A 24,404-nucleotide genomic window follows, 5' to 3' on the forward strand; every position below is an offset into this window, starting at 1 on the left:
AGGGAAGGGAAGGGAAGGGAAGGAAGGAAGGAAGGAAGGAAGGAAGGAAGGAAGGAAGGAAGGAAGGAAGGAAGGAAGGAAGGAAGGAGGAAAATCAGTCTTACTGTGACTCTCATTGGGCATATATGTATTTCAGTAACAGAGCATCAGTGCAGGATGAGCAGAAAACTCAGCAGAAGAAATATTTCAACAGGTATCAACTGCTGAGATGATTTTCAATGAAGCACAAAGCTTTATTCTTACACGTTTTGCTAGGAAGAGAAATACAGTCCTAGCAGTATATTCAAGTAGCACTTTGCCCAATATGAAATTCACAGAGGAACTTTGAAGGGGGYCTAAGGTGATCTTAAATGCAGCTGTTATTTAATCCAAATCCAAAAATGCTTCTCAAGTTCAGCCTATGAGAAGATTGCTGTCTGTGGATACTTGGTTCAGAAACACACACAGCGCTGTTCTACCACTYTGAGGACAGTCTCTTCTATGCTAGCCCAAAGCAGGACTCACATTGAAAAATCTCAAAATATCTCCTTCCTTCTCTGTGTAGTTATGTAAGGCTTTTTTTACAAAAAATGATCTTTCAACTCAGGCTTACAGTGATAACAGTATAATAATGGTGTTTCCAACAGTGTGCAGCTCTCCCCAAGAGACACTGGAAGATATTTTGTCAAATTAGTTCCTCAACATCACTAAGTCTGGGAAAAAAGCACAGATCAGTAGTTGAGCCTGTGCCCTTCTATCCTAGTGGAGGATGGAATAGTGTTTCTGCCAATAATAGCCTCAATCAGGCAGTTCCTGCTCTAAAGAAAAGTCTTCCTAAAACTCAAGACTTCAATTACACAATCACATACTATTCTGGCTTTAAGATCCCAGAGCAGACTGGATGATGTGTCTTGAATGACGAAAAATGAAATGGTTTTAAGTCATTTTCTGAAACAGGAGTAGAAGATAATGCTATTGAGTTTTTTAAAATGAGGTTAATTTTCTCTGCAGACAACAGAACACAAAGCCACTTAAAATCCCTGGTAAGCATTATATAATGCTTTTTAAAAACTTTCCCTGTTCCATACAGCTTCAACTGGGGTATGAACTAAAGTCAGTGGAAGTCTTTTTGCTGACATCAATGGGTTCTGAATTACGACCTCATTGCTTGCAACCCAGCTTGTGTGCTACATTAATTCAGAAACGGGTTTTAACAGCTTCTTTCACCTAACAATCTCCTGCGAGCTGTACACTGAGAGACAGAGGGCTTTTTTTCCTCTCTTTTGGAAGGACAGCAAGGGACAGCATAGCAACAGCTACAGTGTGACCTGCACTTTGCAAGTGGAATTTCCAAGAGGCAGAAACTGCTTTTCAGAGAAAAACATTCTCCAAGTGTTCTCCAGAACAAAACAAAACAAAACAAAACTTCAGTCACAGAAAGCTATTCCAGTAACAACGTCGATCACGAACAGATAAACCATAGTAAAAGTATGAGTGGACACAGTTTGGAGAAACTGGGAAAGCAGATGATAGAACCAGTTTTGGAGAACAACTGACACACAAATAACTGTACAAGTTGCACCGTAGCTGAAGAATAATATCATAGCCTTACTTCTTCCAAACAAGCACTTTCAACAGACACACACTCCAGCTTAGTGTAAATGAGATGGTTAGGGACAAGAGTACTGCTGTCATCCTGTCACTCACTGTCCCCTTACCCTGGAATCATAAATTAACACAGCTTTGCTGCACAGGGAAATGTTCTTAGAAACTGTTGTTCTGCCCATAACTTCAGCCCTATTTAAGAAGATGAAAATAAAGACAGTTTTGGTTCCTCCAGCTTTTTAAAAGAAAGAGTCTGCTTAAGTACTTTATTTTTATTCACCTGSGAGATGCCTGCTTTCATACTATCCTTGGTGGAACAACAGCACACAAAGATTGCTGGCTTTCAGACAAGAGATTTTACAACCCATCAGATCCATTCATGGTTTTGCTTATTAAAATGGTATTTGTACTGTTTTACTGATATGAGTTTGCATTAGTACCACTGTTTTCTTCCCCACAAGGACAGGTAGCTTGTGCTCCCTCACACAGCCATTCCCAGYTGAGCTCTGGAACACAGGGCAACCACAAGCTCTTTGTGGCTGGTGGTCACACCAGTGGCTACCCAGCCCTGGAAACCACAGCTTTGAATGCAGCATGTTTTGCCTCTCTGAACTGACCCACTCTGCTACCAGCTRTGGATAGCGCTCACATGGTTATACTATAACAGGTTCCAACAAAGCCAGGAATAAATTCTTTCAACAGAAATTCTCAGATTGAGCCATCTCCCCAAGGATGTGGCTCTGAAATGCAGCACAATGGCCAATGTCATTGTGGGGGAAGACAGCCAGAGCTGCAGACCTCCAGCTTTTTGTCAGGCTTGCGCTGCCTTTCATAGAGCACACGATGTCTCGCCTTCATGTGATCAGACTACATAAGAACATTCCCTCTACATGACGGAAAGAGATTACATTAAACACACATCCATGCACCCAGCACTAATCTGTCCTTCACAGTTCAGCATGTGTTTACTCATTCTCTTACCAAAGTCCAAACTTGTATCTTTGGACACATGCCCTTGCATGGGCAAGGAACAGATGTCAAAGGATGCTGCCCTGAATTCCTAGAAATCACAGTCATCGCTGTCTGACTAAGCATAAGTCATACACCAGTTGATGTGTCCAGAGGGGAACCAGAGAGAAATAATAAAGAAGTGAGGAAACAYGTAGTTCTCAATGCAAATACAGGTTAATGCAGTAATCAATCTGGACTGCAGTGATCAGCTGATCTGAATTATTGTCCCATATCAATCAAATCCCAAGTTTCATAAGCAGGCCTTAAAGAGTGATGGTGGGTGACCAAAACGTCACAGTCCACCACACTCTCAAGTAGCACTCCAGATGCAGCAGAAGAGAGAACCTGGCCAGCACTAAAGAAAAGTATGTAGGAATAAAGGGAAAAAGAAGAKTTCTAAACATCTGGGGAAGACATTTGTGCTTGAGACATTTATACCATTGCCTTTGACATGACACAAGATGAGGTGAGCTTGTACTTGCACCTCATGGCAAAACAAAGGAACCCTAAAACTCCTCATCACAATCCACAAGACACCAAGCCTGAAGGAACAACTCACTTGAGACATCAGCTCTTTCAGATAAAATGCAGCTTACTCAACTAATCAGTTTTTCCCCAAACACAGCAGGCAATGCTTAATTAGGAACATAATGTCATGTGTGAAGGACATTTTGTTAAATATTCACTGCATGTACTGAAGAACTCYATTTTTTCATACAATGTGACATATAACAGGCACTGAACCAAAACACCACAGAAGTATGTGGTTTATGCTATCCCACTGGACTAGCAAACAACATTTAACATTGGGAAAGTATTTCAGATATAACAGACAATGTCTAAATGTTCCTTTACAGTATTGCCACAATAACTGCTTTTCTTCCATGTTACCACAGCCATTAATAGAGAGTGAGCAACAAAAGTCATCGTAAAACAACWCAACCGCAACCTTTGGAAAAGATATATAACCTTTTTTGTTACTCCTTCTCCTCTGTCTTCTAACCTAGACTTCATACCGAGCCTTGCTTTGTATTTTCTTAGCAAAAATTAGAAGCCACTCTATTCAAGTCAATAAAATTATTGCAACATGACGAAGGAATCATCCATCTGCAAAAAACAGTCTAACAGGTAATTTTCCACTGACAGCTCTTACCATAAACCAGGTTACAGAAATTACTCTTTTATCTAACACTGGAAGTAAACAATTAATGCAAAATGCACAGTGCTTTTAAAAACAGTAGATCCTCCACCTGTGCCCTTTATACGTAATTGTTTTCATCTTAGTAAGCAGACAGTTAAGAAAGACTACCATCTTAGTAAGCAGACAGTTAAGAAAGACTAAATAGTAGATGGAGCCTATTCATCACACAAACAGGTGGCTAAACATCTCTATTTACACATTATTTTACCTTTTGTTCCCCCCTTGGAAAGCATGTGGAATCTATGAGACATTTTCACGCATCATGTCCTGTGGAAGAACATCATGTCCCCTTTTATGCCCTCAGACAAACTTCTCCTCTCTGATCTCAGTAACTGTCCATATCAAAATTACTTTTCATACCTTGTGTAAGCAGCTGGAGGTTTCGGACTTCTTCTCTCACCTTCAGCTGAAGGACTTGCTGCAGAATGTGCTGTCGCAGGCTTTCCTGGGCAATGCCCATTCGTTCAAGCTTTTTGTCTGTAAGTCTCAGCAAAGCACGGCCTGCATGCAAAAGGCAAAAAGAAAAATCACCCAAGGATTTCAATCAGTGCAATAGTCTCACTGATATAATAATTTGCTACAGAAAAAGTCTTCAACCCTTAAATTCTGACRGGATATTGTTCCATCAGTTAGGTACATCCTTACTGTTAGAGATTCATRTGCCACTCCTCCCTTTTCTATTGTTTTCCTGTATTGTTTTGGTGTTTTGTGAGAGATACAGGCATGTAAAAYAGACATCTTGTGCCTTTTTAGATAACCAATCACTGTTCTTAAGGGTCAGCTGGTGTCCCGTGGATAGGACAGCCCCTACAAGTCTACAGCTGACACAGGAGCCTGCATAGACCCTCGCCTGTTTTCAACCATCATGTCAAGAAATGAGTGAAAACCAACGACCATGGGTTTTACAAATTAAATCAATTTAAGATATACCAAAGATGAATATTGTTGCAATTCAGATATGTCTACAATGTAGCAGCACCATTTCACAGGWTGGTTCTATACTTCATGGTTCAGCCTTCCAAATCCCTCTCAACAGCAAATGATCACAGCAAAATTGAAAAAAGCACCAGAGATTTATAACAATTATATCTAAATAACTTTGAAAAAATATATTGTCCAACTATAAAAAGACATTAGCCCAACTATAAGGAGCCTATGGTCTTTGCAGGCAATCACTCCCAGYCTGTGACTGATCTTTACTATTAGGTAATGTTGAAACACAGTTCCAGGCAGATTTTAGATGTTAAAAAAATCAAACCATCCACATTCTCCTGATTTTGCTAGTGGAACTCTGACTCCATCTTTTGGGCATTGGCTATGCTGTAAATAAACAGGAGCAAGGCTATACACTGTCTGGAGCCAACACTAAGGAAGTATTKGGACCATGCAGAGAACCAAAGCATCAAGCAGAATTTTACCCTAGGAAGAAACCCAAAACTTGGCTTTCTTTGGTCTTCAGCACTGCCGTGGGGTAGTACAGGGAGAAGTGTCTTGAAGCCCTCTACTGAGTCTTGATTTCCACTATACACATTTGCTTTCTAAAGGCACCCTGGCAAATACCAACAAATCAAATTGGAGCCTACACTGATACTACCTTGAAAATTACATGTTTGGTTCACGTTTTGAAAAAAGGTTCAACTTTTTACCTGCCCTAGTTCTTTTTAATTATTAAAATTCCCTTCTTTGACTGATCAGGCCTTATTCTGAAACCAGAAGAASATAGCAAAGAGCAAGCTATTCCCTCTGCAAAAGCACCCTCTGTGCTACCATTACTGTGGCTTKTGGCTGAATAGTACAATGTAGCTCATCAGAAAGTTTTACTCAACACAGCAAGATAAGGCCCTTGTTCAATCTCTTTCCTTACAAAACAGGAAGGAGCACAGAATTTTTATAATTATTTTAATTAAAAAAATTAAGATAAGTGACAAAAAWTTAAAGGGGCACAGAATATCTGCCCAAAACCAAGGAATCAGMAGCATGTTTTTCACAAACTGCTGGATTTCACTCACAAGCAGTTCTGTAGGATCTTGATATGAGGCAATGTAAAATACTGGGATATTACTATTAATAAAGCAAGATGTTATTGATCAGATAAAAATGAGAGCATTCATAGATTTTCTGCCCTTCTGTGTCTCTCACACTACATGCTACAGAGGATGACCTTTTGATTAGGAAACCTTTCTTTGAAATTACTAACAAGAATTCTAAGGGTTAATGTAATAACCAACTATGGAAATTAAGTCTCTTACAGATCAATGCCAGCTGTCCAATTCCCCTGGTGATAAAGGCAGCAATAATGACTTCAATTTTTATATTGTCTTATCACACTAAAACATCTTAAAGCAATTTATAAAGGAGGTACAACAGTTCAAGAGTACAGTCTGTAATGTCAAATTAGCAACTGAAGCAAATAAAATACAAGACACCAGTTTAAAGAGTGCCAACACATGTGTCATCTTAGGGCAGGGAGTCAGCAACAATAATATGAAAGGACAGACAGAGGCCATGCATCCCAGCCAGTGCCCTCCACCTCTTTTTGGCCATGGATATAGTCATCACTTTTTCCTTCCCCTGGGCAACTCTTTAGCTCATATTCAAAYCMTTTTTCTACCCCAGCCACTGCATTTGGAAGTTGAGCATGCACAAAACAGAGATGTTTCTTTTCAACTCTTGGCATGCCAGTTCCTCTGTGGCTTAGGCTCAAAGCACGATGCTATTGACTCACACTATCTGTAGCAGCTTGCACAAAATTGCAGTTGCCTTAAATTAACTCTTTCTTGCACCAAATCCAAAGTGAGGTGTTRAGGCAGTGATGAGGTGAGTAAGCAAACATCTAAACATGTTCAGGAATGCAGTAAGTGACCTGAACTGTAAAATTCGATCCTCCCCATACCCTCTTTACCCCTCAACACTTAAAACAACAACATCCAAGCCAGGACTGGAATAATTTTCATTCCAATACTTTGAAAAGATATTTTTTAATGCCTGGATCAGTCACTAAAGCCAATTAGTCACTAAGGCCAAGATCCTGACAATCAGCTAATGATTTTGGATGCTTCCCTGTCTTGCTTTCTGTATTTTGCATATGTGAAAGAGTAATCATTTAATACTAAGAACTCTATGTTATTGAACATTGAAACCAACTGTCCAGAGAATTTGTGGAGTCTCGGTCTTTAGAAGCATTCAGAATCTGTCTGACAAGGTCCTGAGCTGTATTTGTCGCTGCTTTGAGTAGATGATTGCTAAAGGTGCCTTCCAACAYTATCTTCTGTGAAATAACCTGCATAAAGGACCTCAATCTAAAGATCTATTTTCTKTTAAAAACCTAAGATTAAAAAAGGAAATTATTATGAATACACAAAAGACGGTCATTTTACCAAGCAACATGGTTAAAACAGAGAGACAGCTATAGAGTAAAAATTGGGAGTAGATTTTTAATTTTCAGAGAGTGCAGATATATTATCAAAAGCAGAACATGTGACAAAAATAACGATTTCTGAAAATGTACACCGATCTTTGCTCAAACACAAGTAGAATGAACTTAACTACCATTGCAAGAAAATGTCCCAACACTACAGAACAGGCACTACATCTCACATGTAGCATCTATCTGCCTAACAGAGAAGAGGACATTTTTCTCAAAAGCACCYTGACAAACAGAACCATAAAAGTTTCAGTGACAAACACCTAGGCCTTGGCTCAAACTAATTGCAAGGCTAGAAATCAAATGTTTTAAAYACAATTCCACAACTCCCTCAGTATCTGTACACATGTTTTAGCACCTAAACCCCAGCCCTCTCATACTCAGGGCAGATCAGCCATGGAATGTTCTGAGACACCCTGAGGGCGAACACAAAATATAAAACACTTTCCAGCTTAATAATGGATTGATGGCCTAATTTTTTCTAATATGACTTAGCTGCTGCAGATCTCATTTGATCAAGCTGGGATTAGAYGAAAATTTGAATGGAGGGAGAAACATTGCATGCCACAGAACATTAGCATGAGTACAAGCATTGGTCCAATGAGGATGGCAGTGGCCCTTGAGCAAGGAAKGCGGCACAGTCTGCTGTACCTAATCAGAAATGCTCAGTCCTCCCTGCACCAGTGTATCCTACTGCTCTTCCCCCAAGTGCCAGTTCACAGACACACAGAGATAYGCCTCTTGGGAAGCCTGAAAGAACACTTGTGAGGCAGGCAAATGGACAGGTAAGAAAGGGCTTATTKAACATGTAGAATGAACTGAAGAAATAAAAGGAAACAAGAGCAGATAGCTAGTAAGTCACTGATCCCACACAAAACCCTGAAGAAAACTATGAGTAATGTAAAGCTGATGAAAATGATAAACCATTAATGGGAACAAATGATGGTGCAAAATATGGTCAAGGAAGGTGATCTTGTCTTCTGATTACAGTATGAAAGGATACCTGATTATCAAGACAAGATGTTCAATTTACTTACCTGCAAAACCTGAAAAAAAGGAAAATGAGATTCACTAAATCCCTAAATTAATGCAAGATCAGAAATTTTTCAAGCTTATACTTAAATGTTGCAAATGTTATTTTATTCTTAGTTAATGGATAATAGCGTGCTTCTATAGTTTTTCAAATGTGGTACCTTTGTGTTTATTTGAAATYGTCAGATCACAGCTTTTCTCCTGCTTAGCTTCTCTTGACTTCAGTGCTTAAAAACAAGCCTCACTGGACATATCAAGTAAGAAATTTCCATGACAGAGACACAGACATAAATATCATCGTTCAGGTGCTGGTGAGACACAAGTATAAAGCTCTCATCRTATACTCAGAAAAGAATGCAAGCAAGAATGGGCAGAGAAAGAGGCTATGACTTCATAGTGAGGAATGGCAAAATTATGAGAGGAGGCAAAAAAAACCCCAGCCACCTACAGAATGAGAATGGCCTCATGATGGCAGTGGAGGGAGATGAACACTGGGAAAAGAGAACTATTAAACTAGGGAAGTGATCTGAAAAGAGAACAAATGGATATGAATACAACTGAGGATCCTGGGTTCAGAAGCATCTTTCAAAAGAAAAAGCACAAACCAGGAATCAATCCAATTTTCAGAGCAAACTTGGTATGACTTCATGATGCTTTTCTGGATACCCTATCAGATCTTCTACAGTCCTACTTTTCTCAGTCCTACTATTTTCCTACAGTCCTACTTTTCTCAGTCCTACTATTTTCTGCTTTTCCCATGAGAATTTAAGAGCATGTCTCTCCTTCTCATGCCTGTCTCATCATTAGTCAACCAGACACATCAGCCACTTTGTCATTAATGCCTTGAGGCAAATCTACAGCTTTTCTTGCAAAAGCAGTTAGATCTGGTTTGTCTTATTAATCATTTTAGCCCTGGCACTAATGCAGACTCTTGGTAATGCAGATTGCATTACCATCTTCTTTGTCCCACTTCAGATATCTAATATGCCACTAATCAGGGAAGACTTACTTGCTTTAAAAGTAAAAATGGATTAATTTTTCATCAGACTCACCATAGCAGCCAACACCTTATTTATCTACGTGCTAGCGTAAGGGCAGCTGCCAGCCTAGGCAAAGGTTAACTCCCAAAATTGCTGTTGGCACCTACCTGGTACTTCTGATGTGATGAACAAATCTCAGCTGGGGACCAGCTTAAATAGATAGGAGACACAAGGGATACTGGCACAGAAATAAAGAAGAAGGAACAATAATTTCTAATGATAGGGACCAGGARGAGCAAAGAAGACTATTTAACCTTGAAGAATATTAAACATCTCCAACTGAGGAAGTTCTCCAACATCTGAGCCATCATTCTTGTGCTTTCTCATCCTGTCAACAAAAGCAGTAAACCTCCATGAAACCATAGGAATTACCTTCCGATAAGACATGAATGGAAGAAGCCCATGACTCCAGTATGTCTTCAGTGGCAGCACAGAAAAGCATAGGAAGGCTCATGTATCAAATTAGCTTAGGACACARTTTTATTTGTTAGTGCCATCAAAGATGATTCTCTCTTTCTCATTCATTATTTGCTGATCTGGAGGAGACCCGCTCTACAATACACTTTTTCAAAGCAAACACAGTCATACTGTCCATAAATGTCAAACTCAAAAAAAAACCAGCTATGTAAACAGTGGCATTTACTGAATATTATCTGTATCCCTTGTCTCAACATCATGTCTATTTATAGTTCTGACAAGAGGAAGCGATGACTGTTTTTACTTCTGCCAATAAAACTACAATAAAACAAGTTTATTTCCATAAAACCCCTCTCAGGTCACAGTTTTCTTGCACCATCCTGTCCTTCCTCCACACTTCCGAACCACAGGCTTGAAGAGAATACGAAAGAGACTCAACAGAATCTTTAACTTAGCTGCCTTATAAAAAACAAAACTAGCAACAACCAAAACATGGCTTTGTTTCTAAATTTGTTTCTGACAAACTTATCAAGATGTCAGTGGTGCCTCTGTGAAGCTATTTAACTCAGATTACTTAGCTGGGTGTAACTTCCTCTCACCTCAGTCCTGCCTTTCCCAATTCCCTTTATATTCCATCTTACACCACTGCCATTWTCTTAATTCTGACACAGTTCTTTCAGCTATGTATCTCCTGGTTAATGATGGCCTCTGAAAGGGCAATCTAGACATCTTTCTGATACTCAGTTTTACCTTGACTCCTCACGAAGACATTTCCCAACTAGCAATCCCCAGCTGCTTCTCTCCAGACCACAATCTTCAAGGCTCCTACGCCCCTTACACAAGCTCAAGCATGTCCATCAGCTCAGTCACAAACACGTTGGATTTATGCTAYTGAACAAAAACAAAACACCTGCAGTAATGGTGAGGTCATGTAAAAATACTGAAAGATAGTGAGTTAACAGAGCATGGATCTGGAATACTCCATTTAGGAATTACGTGTTTTGCTTTTTTTACTTTGTCCCTGGTAGATACTTCCAGCCAAGTAGATCAAAGGAGTTCAGGTACCTTGAAAATTACTGCTGAAGACAAAAATACCTCTCCAGAAGTGAAATTCTCCTGACTCCCAACTCCTCCCATAAATAAAGTAAGCAATTCCTGCTCCTTGACTTGSCTACACATTTTTAAGGAAGTATTTAATTGTGTAGTTTAATTGTGTGGGAGCACCACACAACCTTCTATGAYAAAATTGTTTAGGTTTGAAAAGACATCTCAGGTCAGCCATTAACCCAGCACTGTCAAGATGACCATAAACCATGCCCCTAACTGGCACAGCCACGTGCCTTTTAAATACCTCCAGGGATGGTGACTCCACCACTTCCCTAAGCAGCCTGTTCCAAAAGGAAACTCCAAAAACCTTTTTGTGAAGAAATTTTTCCTAATATCCAATATAAACCTTTGCTAGTAAGGTTGTTGAGACCCACTTGCAGGATCTGGTACTTCACGTTGTTGAACCATATATTTGGGTTTGGACCACCAATCCAGCCTGACCAGATCTCTCTGTAGAGCCTTCCTTCTACCYAACTTGGTGTTGTCAGCAAACTTACTGAGAATGTCCTCAATYCTTTTGTCCAGAGAATCAATAAAGGTATTAAACAAAACTGCTACAGACACATATGAGCCTTAGTTATAAAATTTATGGTGTGTAATGAATAAAATAACATAGTGTGTAATGATTTACAAAAATATTCAAAAATATCTTTATTCTATGACAATTCTAGAATAAAAATCTCAACACAGAGGAAGGAAGGAGTTAATGAGAAACTGTGCATCATTATTACTGGAAGTGGTTCAGTTGGCAATTTACTGTACTGATGGGAACTATATTGATTTCTTACAAGTCTAGAGTAAAAGACTGTTAGATGGTCCTGTTTTTCAGATGAACATATTCAGCACCTGATGATTTTAATAGGAGGAAATAGTAATAACTTGAATTCCCTTCTGAAATATAAATTCAGGCACAAATCATATTACAGCACTTTTCAAGCATACTGTAAAATGTGAGACAACCATTTTTAGTGCTCTCAGGAAGGACCCRATAGGACCCACAAAGTAAATTAAAGATAAATGTAAACCTTTAGCAGGTAGTCTATAAATCCACATTGTTTGTTGTATATACATCTGCCAACCTAGTTCCTGGACATGCAAAATTATATATTACCTACAGCTATATATAAAGATAACACAGACATACAATAATGAGCTTTTATTATATTACACATCGTATTTTTTAAGAAAAAACCAGAACTATTGTTTATTGGTACCTGTGTGCTAGATTTATSGTCTCCCTATTCAAATAAACAACCTCAAGGTCTTTCCTGTTTGTGATGGAGYAAGTGTTTGATTTTGTTCAACATCAGCAGGACATGCAGCTCTTCAATTCCTAGTTAATATAATGCTGGAATCTGTGCAACACAATATGTGTTATATATCCCCTTTCTTTATTTATTTGAAAAAAAAAATCACATTAGATCATACCTGCTGGCAAGAGTCCTGTTAATTTATTCAGGAGTAAACATACATTCATTTATTATAATGTACAGCTTCTACATAGAACAGATTAGGAAAGGGAAAGACAATTTGGAAAGAATTAGAATTGACTGAAGTCTTTAAAGCAAACTCAAACAAGAACGTTTCCAGTAACTCCTAATGGTAGACCTTACAAAAATCAAACTTCTTCCAGAAAAAAGGGATCATTTATTACCACAAAAAAAAAATAACCATACAGACAAACACACAAAAAGACCCCAACACTCATTCTTGAAGTGCCCAGCCCAAGTGGAATTGGGAAATCCCTAAAATCACACAGAAGACAATCCATTTATAAGCAAATACTTTCATTGTTTTCAAGCATTAGGTCTGGCTGAGGCAAAGTTCATTTTCCCCTCTGCAGCCCTCAGAGACTGTGCTTGGTACCAGTAGCTGGGATGCTGTTGAGAACACACAGTTTTGGCTAGTGCTGAGCAGTGGTCCCAGCATCCAGGTTGGGATTGCCCACTCCAGTAGGCTTCGGATGGGCAAAATCTTGGGAAAGGGCATAAGCAGGTAAACTGACATAAACTGACCAAAGTGGTATTCTATACCATATGATATATGCTCAGATATAACAGCTAAGAAAAAGAAAGAGGAAGGGAGGGCAYATTATTTTACAATGTTTGCCTTCCAGAGCAACCATTACATGTGCTGAAGTCCTGCTTCCCAGGAAGTGGCCAGATAGCACTTCCTGGTGGGATGTAGAGAAAAAAATCTTTGTGAAATCTTTGGAGCTTTTCCTTTGCTTGAGCATCATGTTTTTTACTGCCTATATCTCAGCCTACGATTTTTTTTCCATCTTATTTTCTTCCCCTGCCTTGCTGAGGAGAAGAGTGATAGAGAGGTTTGGGGGGCACCTGGTGTTAAGTGAAGATCAACCCACAACAGTCACACCTTGAAAGGAGATCTTGGGCGCCATCTGACTCATTCTGCTGGGGAAAGCCAGCCCTTCCTCCTCCTGGTTACTCTAACTGCCACACAGCATTTAGGCAGAAACCTACACAAAGAGGAAGTATTTGAAATATGTTTAATTCATTTTCTGAGTTTATTTTAATGCCAAACTTGTGGGAAGCAAGGAGGACCGACATAATGCGAGTAGACAGCCTACTGTACTGCATTGCGGAAGCTCTGTGGGCCATCAAAGAAACCTACAGCAGACCAGAACTTGAGAACTTACATTTTCTAATAAGATTTTCCAATCACTGCTTCATTTAAAAGAAAAAGAGAAAAATTAAAATTTTATTAAATATTAAAAAATGCTTTCATATCTCAATGCTGAGGTACATACAGTATTAAAACATTTCCCAGCCTGTATCCCTCGCTCCCTTCTCTTCCACATTATCTTCAAGCAGCTTTCAGCACTGCTGTCTTCCACACCTATACCAACTTCATCCTTCATTTTTTTAATAAAAAATGAAACTGAGAAAGGTTTTGTGTTAATTTCGTGAGGTTAATAATTCATACTAATAAAAATGGAAAATTAAAAGCAACACGTTCATAGGTTAAGCACTGTAGACTGCTWCAACTCTCCTAACTTGAAGGAGGAACCAGCCACATCTCTCCAGATGCACTTTTTGCTTTAGCATTTCTCTTTGGGGGCTTTAATTAGAAGCCTGGCACCTGTCAAGCTGCACACATCACCTCTGTTGGGCCTTGGATCTACTGTCTATGGTACCCATTTTATAACCTAAGGGAAGATAATTTTCCTGTTGTAAAAGTTAACTGTACTCAATTATATGCAKCCTTACAGACACAGGCACTAATCTGCTGCTCGCTGCTGGCTCAGTAGTACACCAAACTTTGCAGACCTCCTTTGCATTTCTCCCAGCCTTTATTACTCCAGCTGTGAGGAGAATCAGGACATAAGGATTTTACTCTGTTGGTCTATACCTCCTTTTTAATAGTTATACTTGACCTGTAGAACACTGAGACAACAATCATTTTAGATCAGAGAAAGCAACAAATTATTGTATCTAGTTTTTAAGCAACTCATCCTTGTAATAGGATCCAAACCTTTTTTTTTTTTTAATTCTGTCTTCTGTACCCCAAGCATTTGGCTCAACAATAATAAGAAYATTAATAATAATGATACAATACTAATATGCAGAAGTTTTATCAGAGGCTGCAGCCTAGCACTGTGGTCCAAAAAGAACATGCAGCCCCGCCCCTGGTTCTAGCTTTGGGTCTCACTCTCCCAAGCAAGGGAAAAAAAAAGCTCATTTTCCACTACAAAGTGCAGGAAAACATTGTGTGACCTTTTTTATAAAAGTAACTGCTATAGCTAGGAGCAAGGGAGCTTTTCCAAAGAGAGGGAGGCAGCTCATCTTCAAACTACCAGAGGAACACACCAGGCCCAGGTCCTGCTTCAGGCCAGCAGGCTGGGCCCAGCCCTTCCAAGGTGAAGCTGAACTGATTTGTTGTGATGCACTTGGGAATCTCTGTGCAAGGTGCAGGGCTCCAACCTCTGTCAACTTCCAGCCTCTTTCCAAGAGCAGACACAGAGAATCCACTCCAGCCCTCCCTTTCCAGCATGCTAGGGAAAGGGCCAGYTGTCCAGGCAGGTCCATAGTTTGGAGGCAGCATTTGAAAGCCCTCAGGCTGAAGGGGTAGCCAGACTTATCTTCCCTTCTGCTTTCCTGCTTAGACTGGGACAATTTTGGGCAGGCATAAATAAGTTACTGCAGGCATTGGAGTAAATTCATGGCTAACATAAAAAGGGAAATAGGATGTTCTAGTGTCTCCAGGCTTTTTCAGAAACCACATAAGAGACTATTCTGGATGATAATTTAGRAATTCACTTTTCAATCCAGAGCATCACACCTAGGTCCTGAGTTAGGCATAATGGGATCTGTGTGTGTCACTCACTCTGGCTGTTCAGCAGCAGATGTTGAAAAAAGAGCTTGGGAGCAAAGCAAGACCACAACAACGCTTGCCCAAAATACTCTTTCATTCTCCAAAAGCTTGTAATTTAGCAACTAATTAACAAAAAAAGTACTGACTAATTTTAGTTACAGCTGAGCCTAAGGTCAATGGATAGTTTCCAGTGACTACAGCAGTACTTTGAGATGCTCGTGAGAGGAATCTCACCAAAATTTTTAAATGGGAGAATAATTCTGCCATTTCCAATGTGATTTGATTTATGGAATGGGCAAAACAAGAAAAAAGTGCTGAAAGGTAAACCCAAACTAATTAAAATGAGACACTAGTTAAATGATGAGGCTAATTTCCTCCTAGCAGTGAAATSGGTGGTTCTCAGGTACTTGTGGTCTTGAAAGGGAAGTTTTGGAAGAGATGTTCAGAGGAGCTCAGGTTATTGGGGTCTGCACAAGAGGGAGGCAGCAGTACTGGAGGGCTCTTTATCTCTGCATGCGATCCAACATTTGAAAAGGCCTTGGAAAAAAAAGTGTGAGAAAGAGTAAAAGGAAGAAAAGAAAATTGATATAAATCAAACAAGTATCAGTAAACTCCTAAACCTCAGGTAATATGGTGGGGGGAGGAGGTTGCTTTATATGATAYCATTTTTCAGATAGCTTCAGTTGGATTTCTTTCTACTAGAAATTATATTTTTCCTTTCAGAGAGAACAGCAAACATTAAATCACTGTATTATGTATGAATCTTCAATTACACCTTATTTTGGAGGAAGAGTTTATGGAGAGAACACATTTGAATGCATGATCCATCTTTACATCTTTCTTGAAAGAGGTACTGAGTTGAACCAATAAAATCAGATTTGAGAAAAAGCAACAACTGTGGCTAGTGAATGTATTACAACCTTTATCGACAATTCGCCTGTAATAATGTATATCGAAGAAAAGACTAAAAACTATCATCAGAGAAATTTCCTACAGTAATACTGCAGACTAACCTTCTAAATAGACCCAAAGAGTAAATGTCACACTGTTTAAGCACACTACTTTTTTCATGGAATATGCATTAGGAACCAGTGACACCCTGGTGAAGTGCAGGGCAAGACACTTTACTGATGCAAAGAGGGACTATTCTGACAGGTTGAATGAAGATGCTTTCACTCGTATCAGAGCTCAGGCACAAATGTACAAAATAATTTTTCCACTGGTTTACACACATACAGAAAAACACAGAGAAGAAAAACATTTTCAGCCTGGCAAAACTTTACTAAACCACAAGAGTCTAGAGAATGTTTTCTGAGTACTAACACTGAGCCACAAATTCAATCCTCAGTCAAGTACTAAATTGTTTATCTTCATCTCCATTCATTAGCGTGCACTCAGTCTTCAATACAAAAGCCAAATCATTTTAGGGTTAGTTTCAAATGTGATTTTGGTTATGCACAAAACACAATTTCTTGTTTCTATGTTATAAATAAACATTTAGGCTTAACTCTCGTTCCTGGGTTGTGGATGCATATCTTGTAAAACTCCAGCAAGTAGAAATATTCACACAGCAAGACCTGAATAGCAGTAATGAAAACCTAAAAAAGCAACAAAACATACTAAGAAATTATTTACTTCATCTTCCAGTGTATAATTAAAATTCTAAATCAAATATCCAGATATGTAAATACTCTTCACTCAATTCACTTATATTTCTTTGTAAAGCCCTCCTTTGAGCCAACTTTGTGATACACGTGAGAGTTTTCCTCACCATTTTTTTTCTGTTTTCTTCTCACTGGAAAAAGTTCTTTTCTGCAATTTTCTCAGACTGCAAAGCTTCCCCGGTTAAGCCATATGTGAGCATAGACCGTATGAATTCCTGTCAATACCCCTGAATGAATGCAGCTGGGCGGCAAGTAGGATCACAGCTGTCAATAGAYTGAGGTATCAATTACAAATCCTTYRGCACAGTTGCATAAGAAGCTGATCTAAATCAAATTATTTCTAGCCTCCTCCTAAGCAATTTTCCAGYGACCTTTGAAGATGGGCAAGCCAAGATTCTTTCTGCAACATACAGCAAGACATGGGCACTCCCAGTCATGGCCTCAAGACCTTGTATCTGCTCTCAGCAGTTGTGTCCTACTTAAATGATAAGGATGAGATCACATTCATAATGGTGTAAGAAACATTTTTGTTATTCAGTGAGCAAGAAAAGGACCTGGGATCCTGATGAATATGAACCTGAATGTAAGCCAGCAATGTGCCTTTTCCACGAAGAAGGCCAGCAGTTTTCTGGGCTGCARTAGGGCACAGCATTTACAGCAGGTCAGAGGAGGTGATCCTCTGCTTCTACTTGATCCTGGAGAGGCCACATCTGGAATAATGCATCCTGTTTTGGAATCCTCAGTGCAAGATAGACATAGACATACTGGAGSAAGTCCAGCAAAGGATCACAAAGATGATTAATAGATTGGGGCATTTGTAAGATAAGGAAAGGCTAAGAGAGTTGAGATTGCTCAGCCAGGAGAAGAGAAGGCTCAGAGGGAGCTTTCCAGCATGTGTAAACACCTGACAGAAGGAATAAAGCGACAGTGGCCACAAACTGAAACAAACTGAAATGCAGGAAATTCCATTTAAATGTAAAGAACCTTTTCCGACTGTGCTTGAACACTGGAACAAACGTTCAGGAAAGATGCTGAGTTTCCATTCTTGGAGATAAAACTGACAGGACACAGCCCTGAACAAYCTGCTCTAGCTGACCCTGCTTTCAGCAGGAGGCTGGACAAACTGACCTCCAGAGATGCCTTCTAACCACAATGACTATTCTATTCCATGAAGGTACAATGCAGCAAATCAGGCTGCCTGAAATTCAACAGTTAGCAAGGTCTCAATTAGCAGGTACTGAATACAAGAGTCTTACATAATTTGTGTATCAATATATTCACCTTAAATGTGTAAACCTAGAAGCCAGGTGAAAAAATACCTACCTACTTGGAACCTCCCTCAAAACTGTTTAGATACAAGTGTACAGAACCTGCAGTATCCATCAGCACAGCTTCCGGATATTGGATTTCTCTAGAAGAAATGCTGTAAGTAGCAAGGTTAGAAAGGCAGAAGGATGGGGGCTATTAGGCTTATAAAACATGGGAGATTTTCCAGCCCTTTCAGGCTCTCCTGATGTGAGCTCACACATTCTGAAGAGAGGACTAGTTCCTCTTTTCATCTGCTTCCAAGAACGTCCATTCTCCACTGCTGTCCATTCTATGAAACAGTGCCACCGAGGTCCAGGTGCTGGAATGTGCTGTCAAATCAGCCCTGAGATTTCMTGAGATGATTTTGGCCTGGGCCACTCAACAGGTCCTCATAAGCTTCCAGGTATACTTCAGGAATGAGCAGAGACTGGGAGTTATTTCCCATAGAGGACATGAACACAGCCATCCTGTCCTTAAGAATAAGAACCCCCAGCAGCATTGGCACAGGTTGTCATAATTCCTTACTAATTAGCCTCAGTGTCAAATGGTGTTTGAAGAAACATCACTGATATCCACATGGCAACATTACAGGGCCACAAGTTTTCTTGGCAAAACCCAACGAGCTCTACTAACACAGTACATCTGCTGCATAAGGGCCTGCTCAATTTTGAAAGACAAGACTTCCAGGATTCATTCACTCTTCCTGAAAACTAAAAGCATAATCTGGTTTCTCAGAATCAGAGTCAGAGGAAAGACAAAATTACTTTCTTCCTCTTGAAATCTGTGTCCACTGGCACAAGCTAGAGTAGCTGGAAAGGATTTCCTCTGCTGTTCCTTACCTGCACTAAACTTTTAAATTACTTGGTTCTCTCAACAGTGAAAATGATGAAACGCAATGGGAAAGAGATGTCTGGCTAAGCTTTTTATGACTATGGTAATTTCATTTAGATTTAATTTTCACTTCCAGGCATTTTAAGGATTCTGCTGGTTTTAGGCCTTGTCTCAGGTCTTACTTATGAGCAAGTTGTTAGAACATTTTCAAACACCGGAAATGAGAAGGAGACAGAGAAGAGGTGTAAATGACTGGGATACTGTTTTTGAGGAAAGCAACACATTTCTTCAAGGAATGCTGCTTCTGTGAAGTCCTGTAAGAGACAATGTGTGAAAAAGAGCCCAAAAAGCAGTAATGTCAAGTCCAATTTTGGATTACTTCTGAAGGGCAACATGCTGCATATCACATTGAACAAGTCATAAGAGCTGTCAAGGATTTTTACACATAGATTCTGCCTGATTCACAGGGACCATTAATTATAGTTGCAGGGTATGCCTGTGTCAGTTCACTTGTAATTCTTGGAACACCCTTAATGTCTTCTGCAATCTTGACCTCTAAGCCAGTACTGTTTCTGAAGCACTGTCAGGGCACATGGAAAAAATGCTCCTCCCACCCACAAGCACAATTAAACCACTGTCACAGTCTCTACAGGAACAGCTTTACAGCAAGSGCAATAAAAGATCTGAGAAAGGAAGACTGACAAAAATCTGTTACTTCTAAAGACAGTTACCAGGTTTTGGTCTTTACTTAAGCACAGTAATTAATAGGATATCATTCCAGACTTGGGATAAACACTATGCGATCAAAGTAAATGGCCTTCCTACAACTCCGCAGACTGAATACCTTCTGCAAAGTAACTTCCCCAGTAATGGAAAGCACCTCCTCTTTGCTAGACAAGAGCCTCCTGCTGTTACAGAGTGGCTGGGTAGCAGCAGAGCTGCTACAGGACTGCTGTAAGAGACAAAAAAACTACTCTGCTCTCACAAAAATGGTCAATACGAAGACAAGTCTTAATGGTTTGTTCTGTCAGTGTTCCTGAATGGTTCAAAGCTGTTAATAAGAAACATTGCCACTTCCCAGTCTAAGCTGTTAGATTCACTACAGATACTTTCATCAAGCTTTAAAGCTTGATGAAAATATCTGACCACTCTGACCACTGCAAAAGGTTTACCTGAACAGGGGATGAAAGACGTTAAAAACTACCACAATGCTGGGACTTTAGAAAGGTCCTGACTTACTCCAATACACATGTTGACAGCAAGAACATTTGCACCTACAGAGTGAGGAGCATATCCTCATATGAGTCGGGACTTGTAGCATTTTGGGACTGCCAGCCATTCAATGTACTCCCCAAGTCTGCAAAACCTTTCACTGAACCCTTGCCTAGAAAMGAGAATCAAGTCAAGTCTGCCTTAAGAAGCCCCAGAATGATCAGGGAAAATGGCTTACAAGAGAGCAGCCAACCAGGTCCTTAACTGAGAAATGTTTCTTGCTATGACTGACTTCTGCAGTGCAATCAAGAGTTTTCTGACAGCAAGAGATCTGCACTTCTATATGCAGCATCAGATCATCTCATGAAACATGCCACTATGAAATGAAGTGATTTTAAAGAGAGAGAGAGACTCCTACATGAAATCCAGGAGGGGTTAATGGGAAATCCATGTTCTTAGATAAGAAATTTTACTTGTGTGATAGAGTAAAATGTTGCTCCATATACACAGTCATGRTTTAACCCCAGCTGGCAGCTCTGTACCACGCAGCCGTGGGAGGGTGAAGAGAACAAGGGAAAGAAAAAATCTTGTAGGTTGAGACAAGGATGGTTTAACAACTGAAACAAAGTAAAAGATAATAATAATAATGATAGTAAAACATATTACTACTACTATTGTAGTAGTACTAATACTACAATAATACTAATACTACTACTACTAATTGTAACAGGAAAAAATAAAACCCAGGAAAACAAGTGATGCCCAGTACAGTTGCTCACTACTTGCTGACCAATGCCCATCTCATCTCCTAGAAGCAATTGGCCCCTCCTGGCCAACTTCCCCAGTTTATATACTGAGCATGATATTCTATGGTGTGGAATATCCCTTTRGCCAGTTCATGGCTGTCCTGGCCATGCTCCCTCCCATCTTCTTGTGCAGATCCTTAAGGGCAGAACTTGAGACACACAAAAGTCCTTGACTCAGGGAAAGCATTGCTAAGCAACAACCAAGTCATCAGTGTGTTACCAACACTGCCCTCACACTGAATCCAACTGCCCTCACACTGAATCCACTGGCACATTGCTGAATCCAGCAAAGTACCAGTGACTAAAAAGAAAATGAACTTCATCCCATCTAAAACTGGGACAACACTTACCTACCCGAGTGTTAACTCATACRAAGTCTTACTCATAACTGAGGGATTCATGCTCTCGTTCATATTGTACAGCTTCAATTTTAATGAACTGTTACATAGAAAGTTATTTTCACATAAATCTTGGTCACTATTTGTTATAAGGCCACTTGGATGTTATGACAGTTGTGCATCAAAACAGAAAGAGAGGAGTATAAAATCATCAAATGACAAATACAATGACACATCAGGATATTATTTGTTATTTTTAATAATAAAACCTCAATAGTTGTTCACATTAAGCATTTTTTAGCGTAGAGTCCTAAGGCTGTCCAAAGCTAGGACAGCATTTGCTTAAGGAGGCTAAATTATTTCTCTATCATTTTTACATTTCTGTCTTCTTACACTGATTCTACAATGAAAAAAGCACACGAGCTGTCTCTAGTGCCCTTCTTAAGAATCTTTAAATCAGGTGATACTGTTATTTTTTTATCCCTTATTATTATTTTTGGATTGTGGTTAAAAAAACACACAGTGGAAAGACAAATATAACTTCTCTGAGCCTTCTTATCACCCTAAAAGAAGAATAAMCAATCTGCATTACCTCTAAATGCCACATTCAGTCCAGCGGGGGTGTGGCAGGAAGGCTGTAAGTACATAATTTCTCCTTCCATTAACTTCTATTTCTACATAGTCTTAAATACTTACAGGAATTGGAAACATTACTGTTTGAGGTAGAGAGCTACAGGCCAGGATTTTCTTGTTCTAACTTGGGCTCACTAAAGATTTCTATGACCCCACATTCTTCAGCAGCTCRTGGGTTTGGATAGGAGTGACATTATTCACACCACCACGAAGTTTGGAAGCAATATGGCACCTCAAACAAGAGATGCACATTTTTACAGCATTACACCTCTTACTGTATTGTTGAGCAGCAATAGTCAATACAATAGTTTGACCACAGCTASGTAGAGAGAGCCCTGGCTGCTTCCTTGCTTGGAACCTGCCTGACTCCTGACATTACAGCTCTGTTAAACTTCTGCTGACACTTGGCAGAGATAAAGCTCTGCTCTCCAGGGGTCAATCACACTGAGCATTTCCCCTGATTGGTGACCACTCACAAGAAAGATATGCGATCTCCCCATAAACCTGAATTGCACTGGATGGTCACAGTTGCACACCAATATTTAAAAGTGGAGATGAAATCCTGCCTGGATGCTCCCGGAGCAGGAGACAACACATCAGTCTGTACTGAGCTACTGCGTTACTGGCTGTGTGAGTTTTAAGGAACTAATCAGAACACATAGTGTGCTTGCAGGAATTGCAGGATGATACAAGGACATCTACACCTGCTTTCTGAGGGGAAATCCAACCCACTTCTAAGTTAACCCACTTCCAATGCAGTTTGACAGCCAGATGACACATGAAGTTTAGAGTTACAGGGCTTGTTACTGCAAAACAATTTGAAGTTGAGTTAAACTCATTTGTTGTCCATGTTGGACCACTGCAGTTCCAAACAGTTTAAGGACTTCTCAACAACCTCCTACAGAGGACAATTACATGACTCGTCACTGTGGTTTACATAAAACAAAACAAGGTCAATATTCCTACTATGATTTTGGTCCAAGGTCAAATTTGGCAACTTCACTTTTCTGCACTCAAGAAAGCCATTAATTATCGAAAACCAGCAAGCTGCATGTTTGTTTTTTTAAAATCACATATCAGTCTAGAATTTGAAAGTCCTCGAATTCTTTGGAAAATCTGTTTGTTTTGACACATTTTTGAGAGATTGTATCAAAAGGCACTGCTTCCCACAGTCTCTCACTACCAATTATAACAGCAGGTTTGTACAAGAGAGTGTTTCAGACTACAATTGTTCATACTGTTCTTTTACTATGGGTATTTCATTGAGGTATAGAATGGATCCAGCACATCAAAGCTTTTGCTATACAGAAGTGTTAATGGCACTGCAGTTTACAGCGTTTTTCTGCCAGATGGATGATCATATTGGTGCAACAGTTCCCAGCAATTCTTGCAAGTCAGCAATAGACTGCACAAGATTTAGTGGATGCTGTTTAGCTAGAGCTTGCTTACATAAAGAGAATGCAAATACTTGCTTACTACTGAAGGATTCACTCAGATGGAATATAAAAAAAAAACATATTCTACTTTGCTTTATATTTTCAAGGGTACTATAACTAAAAAGAAATAAAGTTTCCATCTCTTTTTCTGTAAGATGTATTCTGACATCTGGCATTCCAGAAAAAGCAATAAATGCTCAGATACTGTAATTGTTATTTTACTGACAACTAACTACCTCTCTAATAAAGGAGAAAAACAAACAAACAGAGAGTCAGCCCTGAAGCACACCTGGTGAAAATAAACAGTCTGTCAGGGAAATGAAAGCCAGGTATCATTCATCAAATTCAACAATATAAAAAGGCTCTGTGAGCTCTTCAGAAGTGGTGTCTCTGAAGGTCAGAACTGTATTGCAACAGTAGGGATCTGTAAGTAAATACTCTTAAGTTCTTCAAAGCTAACTTCCATCAATGTTGACAGAAATATCTCAATCTGTGGTTGTTCAGCCTGTAGAAGAGAAGGCTCCAGGGAGTCCTGATTCCTGCCTTTCAGTACTTAAAGGGGGCCTATAAGAAAGATGGTGTCAAACTTTTTAGTAAGGCCTGTTTTTTAACCTAAAAGAGAATAGATCCAGACTATATAACAAAGACATTTTTTTCAGTGAGGGTGGTGAAACAATGGAACAGGTTGCCCAGAGAGGCTGTAGATGCCCCATCCCTGGAAACATTCAAGGTCAAGGCTGAACAGAGCTTTGAGAAACCTAATGTAGTTGAAGGTGTCCCTGGCCATGGCAGGGCAAACTTTTGGGATCCTTATGGGATGACCTTTACGGGACACTTACAAYCAAAACTACTGTATGAATCAAGCACCACAAATCATGTATGAAAACAGAAAGAGACTCACAGGAGCATTTCAGTTGCATTTTCTGCTCATTCAGGGCATTCTTTGAAAATAAGAGTATTTGTGCCATCAACTAACCTAGAAAATACATTTTTAAACTGAAATATTAACTAAATAGCAAAAAAAA

The 24,404-nt window shown here is 39.5% G+C and overlaps 1 protein-coding gene across 1 annotated transcript in view; it reads right to left on the reverse strand.

Annotated features, from left to right (window-relative positions):
- SAMD12 (sterile alpha motif domain containing 12) overlaps positions 1-24,404 on the reverse strand; it is a 173,001-nt gene that overhangs the window by 86,202 nt on the left and 62,395 nt on the right. Inside the window, exon 4 of the mRNA XM_057367849.1 lies at positions 4,157-4,297. Coding sequence (XP_057223832.1) covers positions 4,157-4,297 — 141 coding nt within the window. The remainder of the gene's footprint in view (positions 1-4,156; positions 4,298-24,404) is intronic.

This window comes from Malurus melanocephalus, unplaced genomic scaffold (genome assembly GCF_030028575.1).
Source record: "Malurus melanocephalus ecotype Western Australia unplaced genomic scaffold, MMel_1.1 scaffold_3, whole genome shotgun sequence".
Lineage (NCBI taxonomy): Eukaryota > Metazoa > Chordata > Aves > Passeriformes > Maluridae > Malurus > Malurus melanocephalus.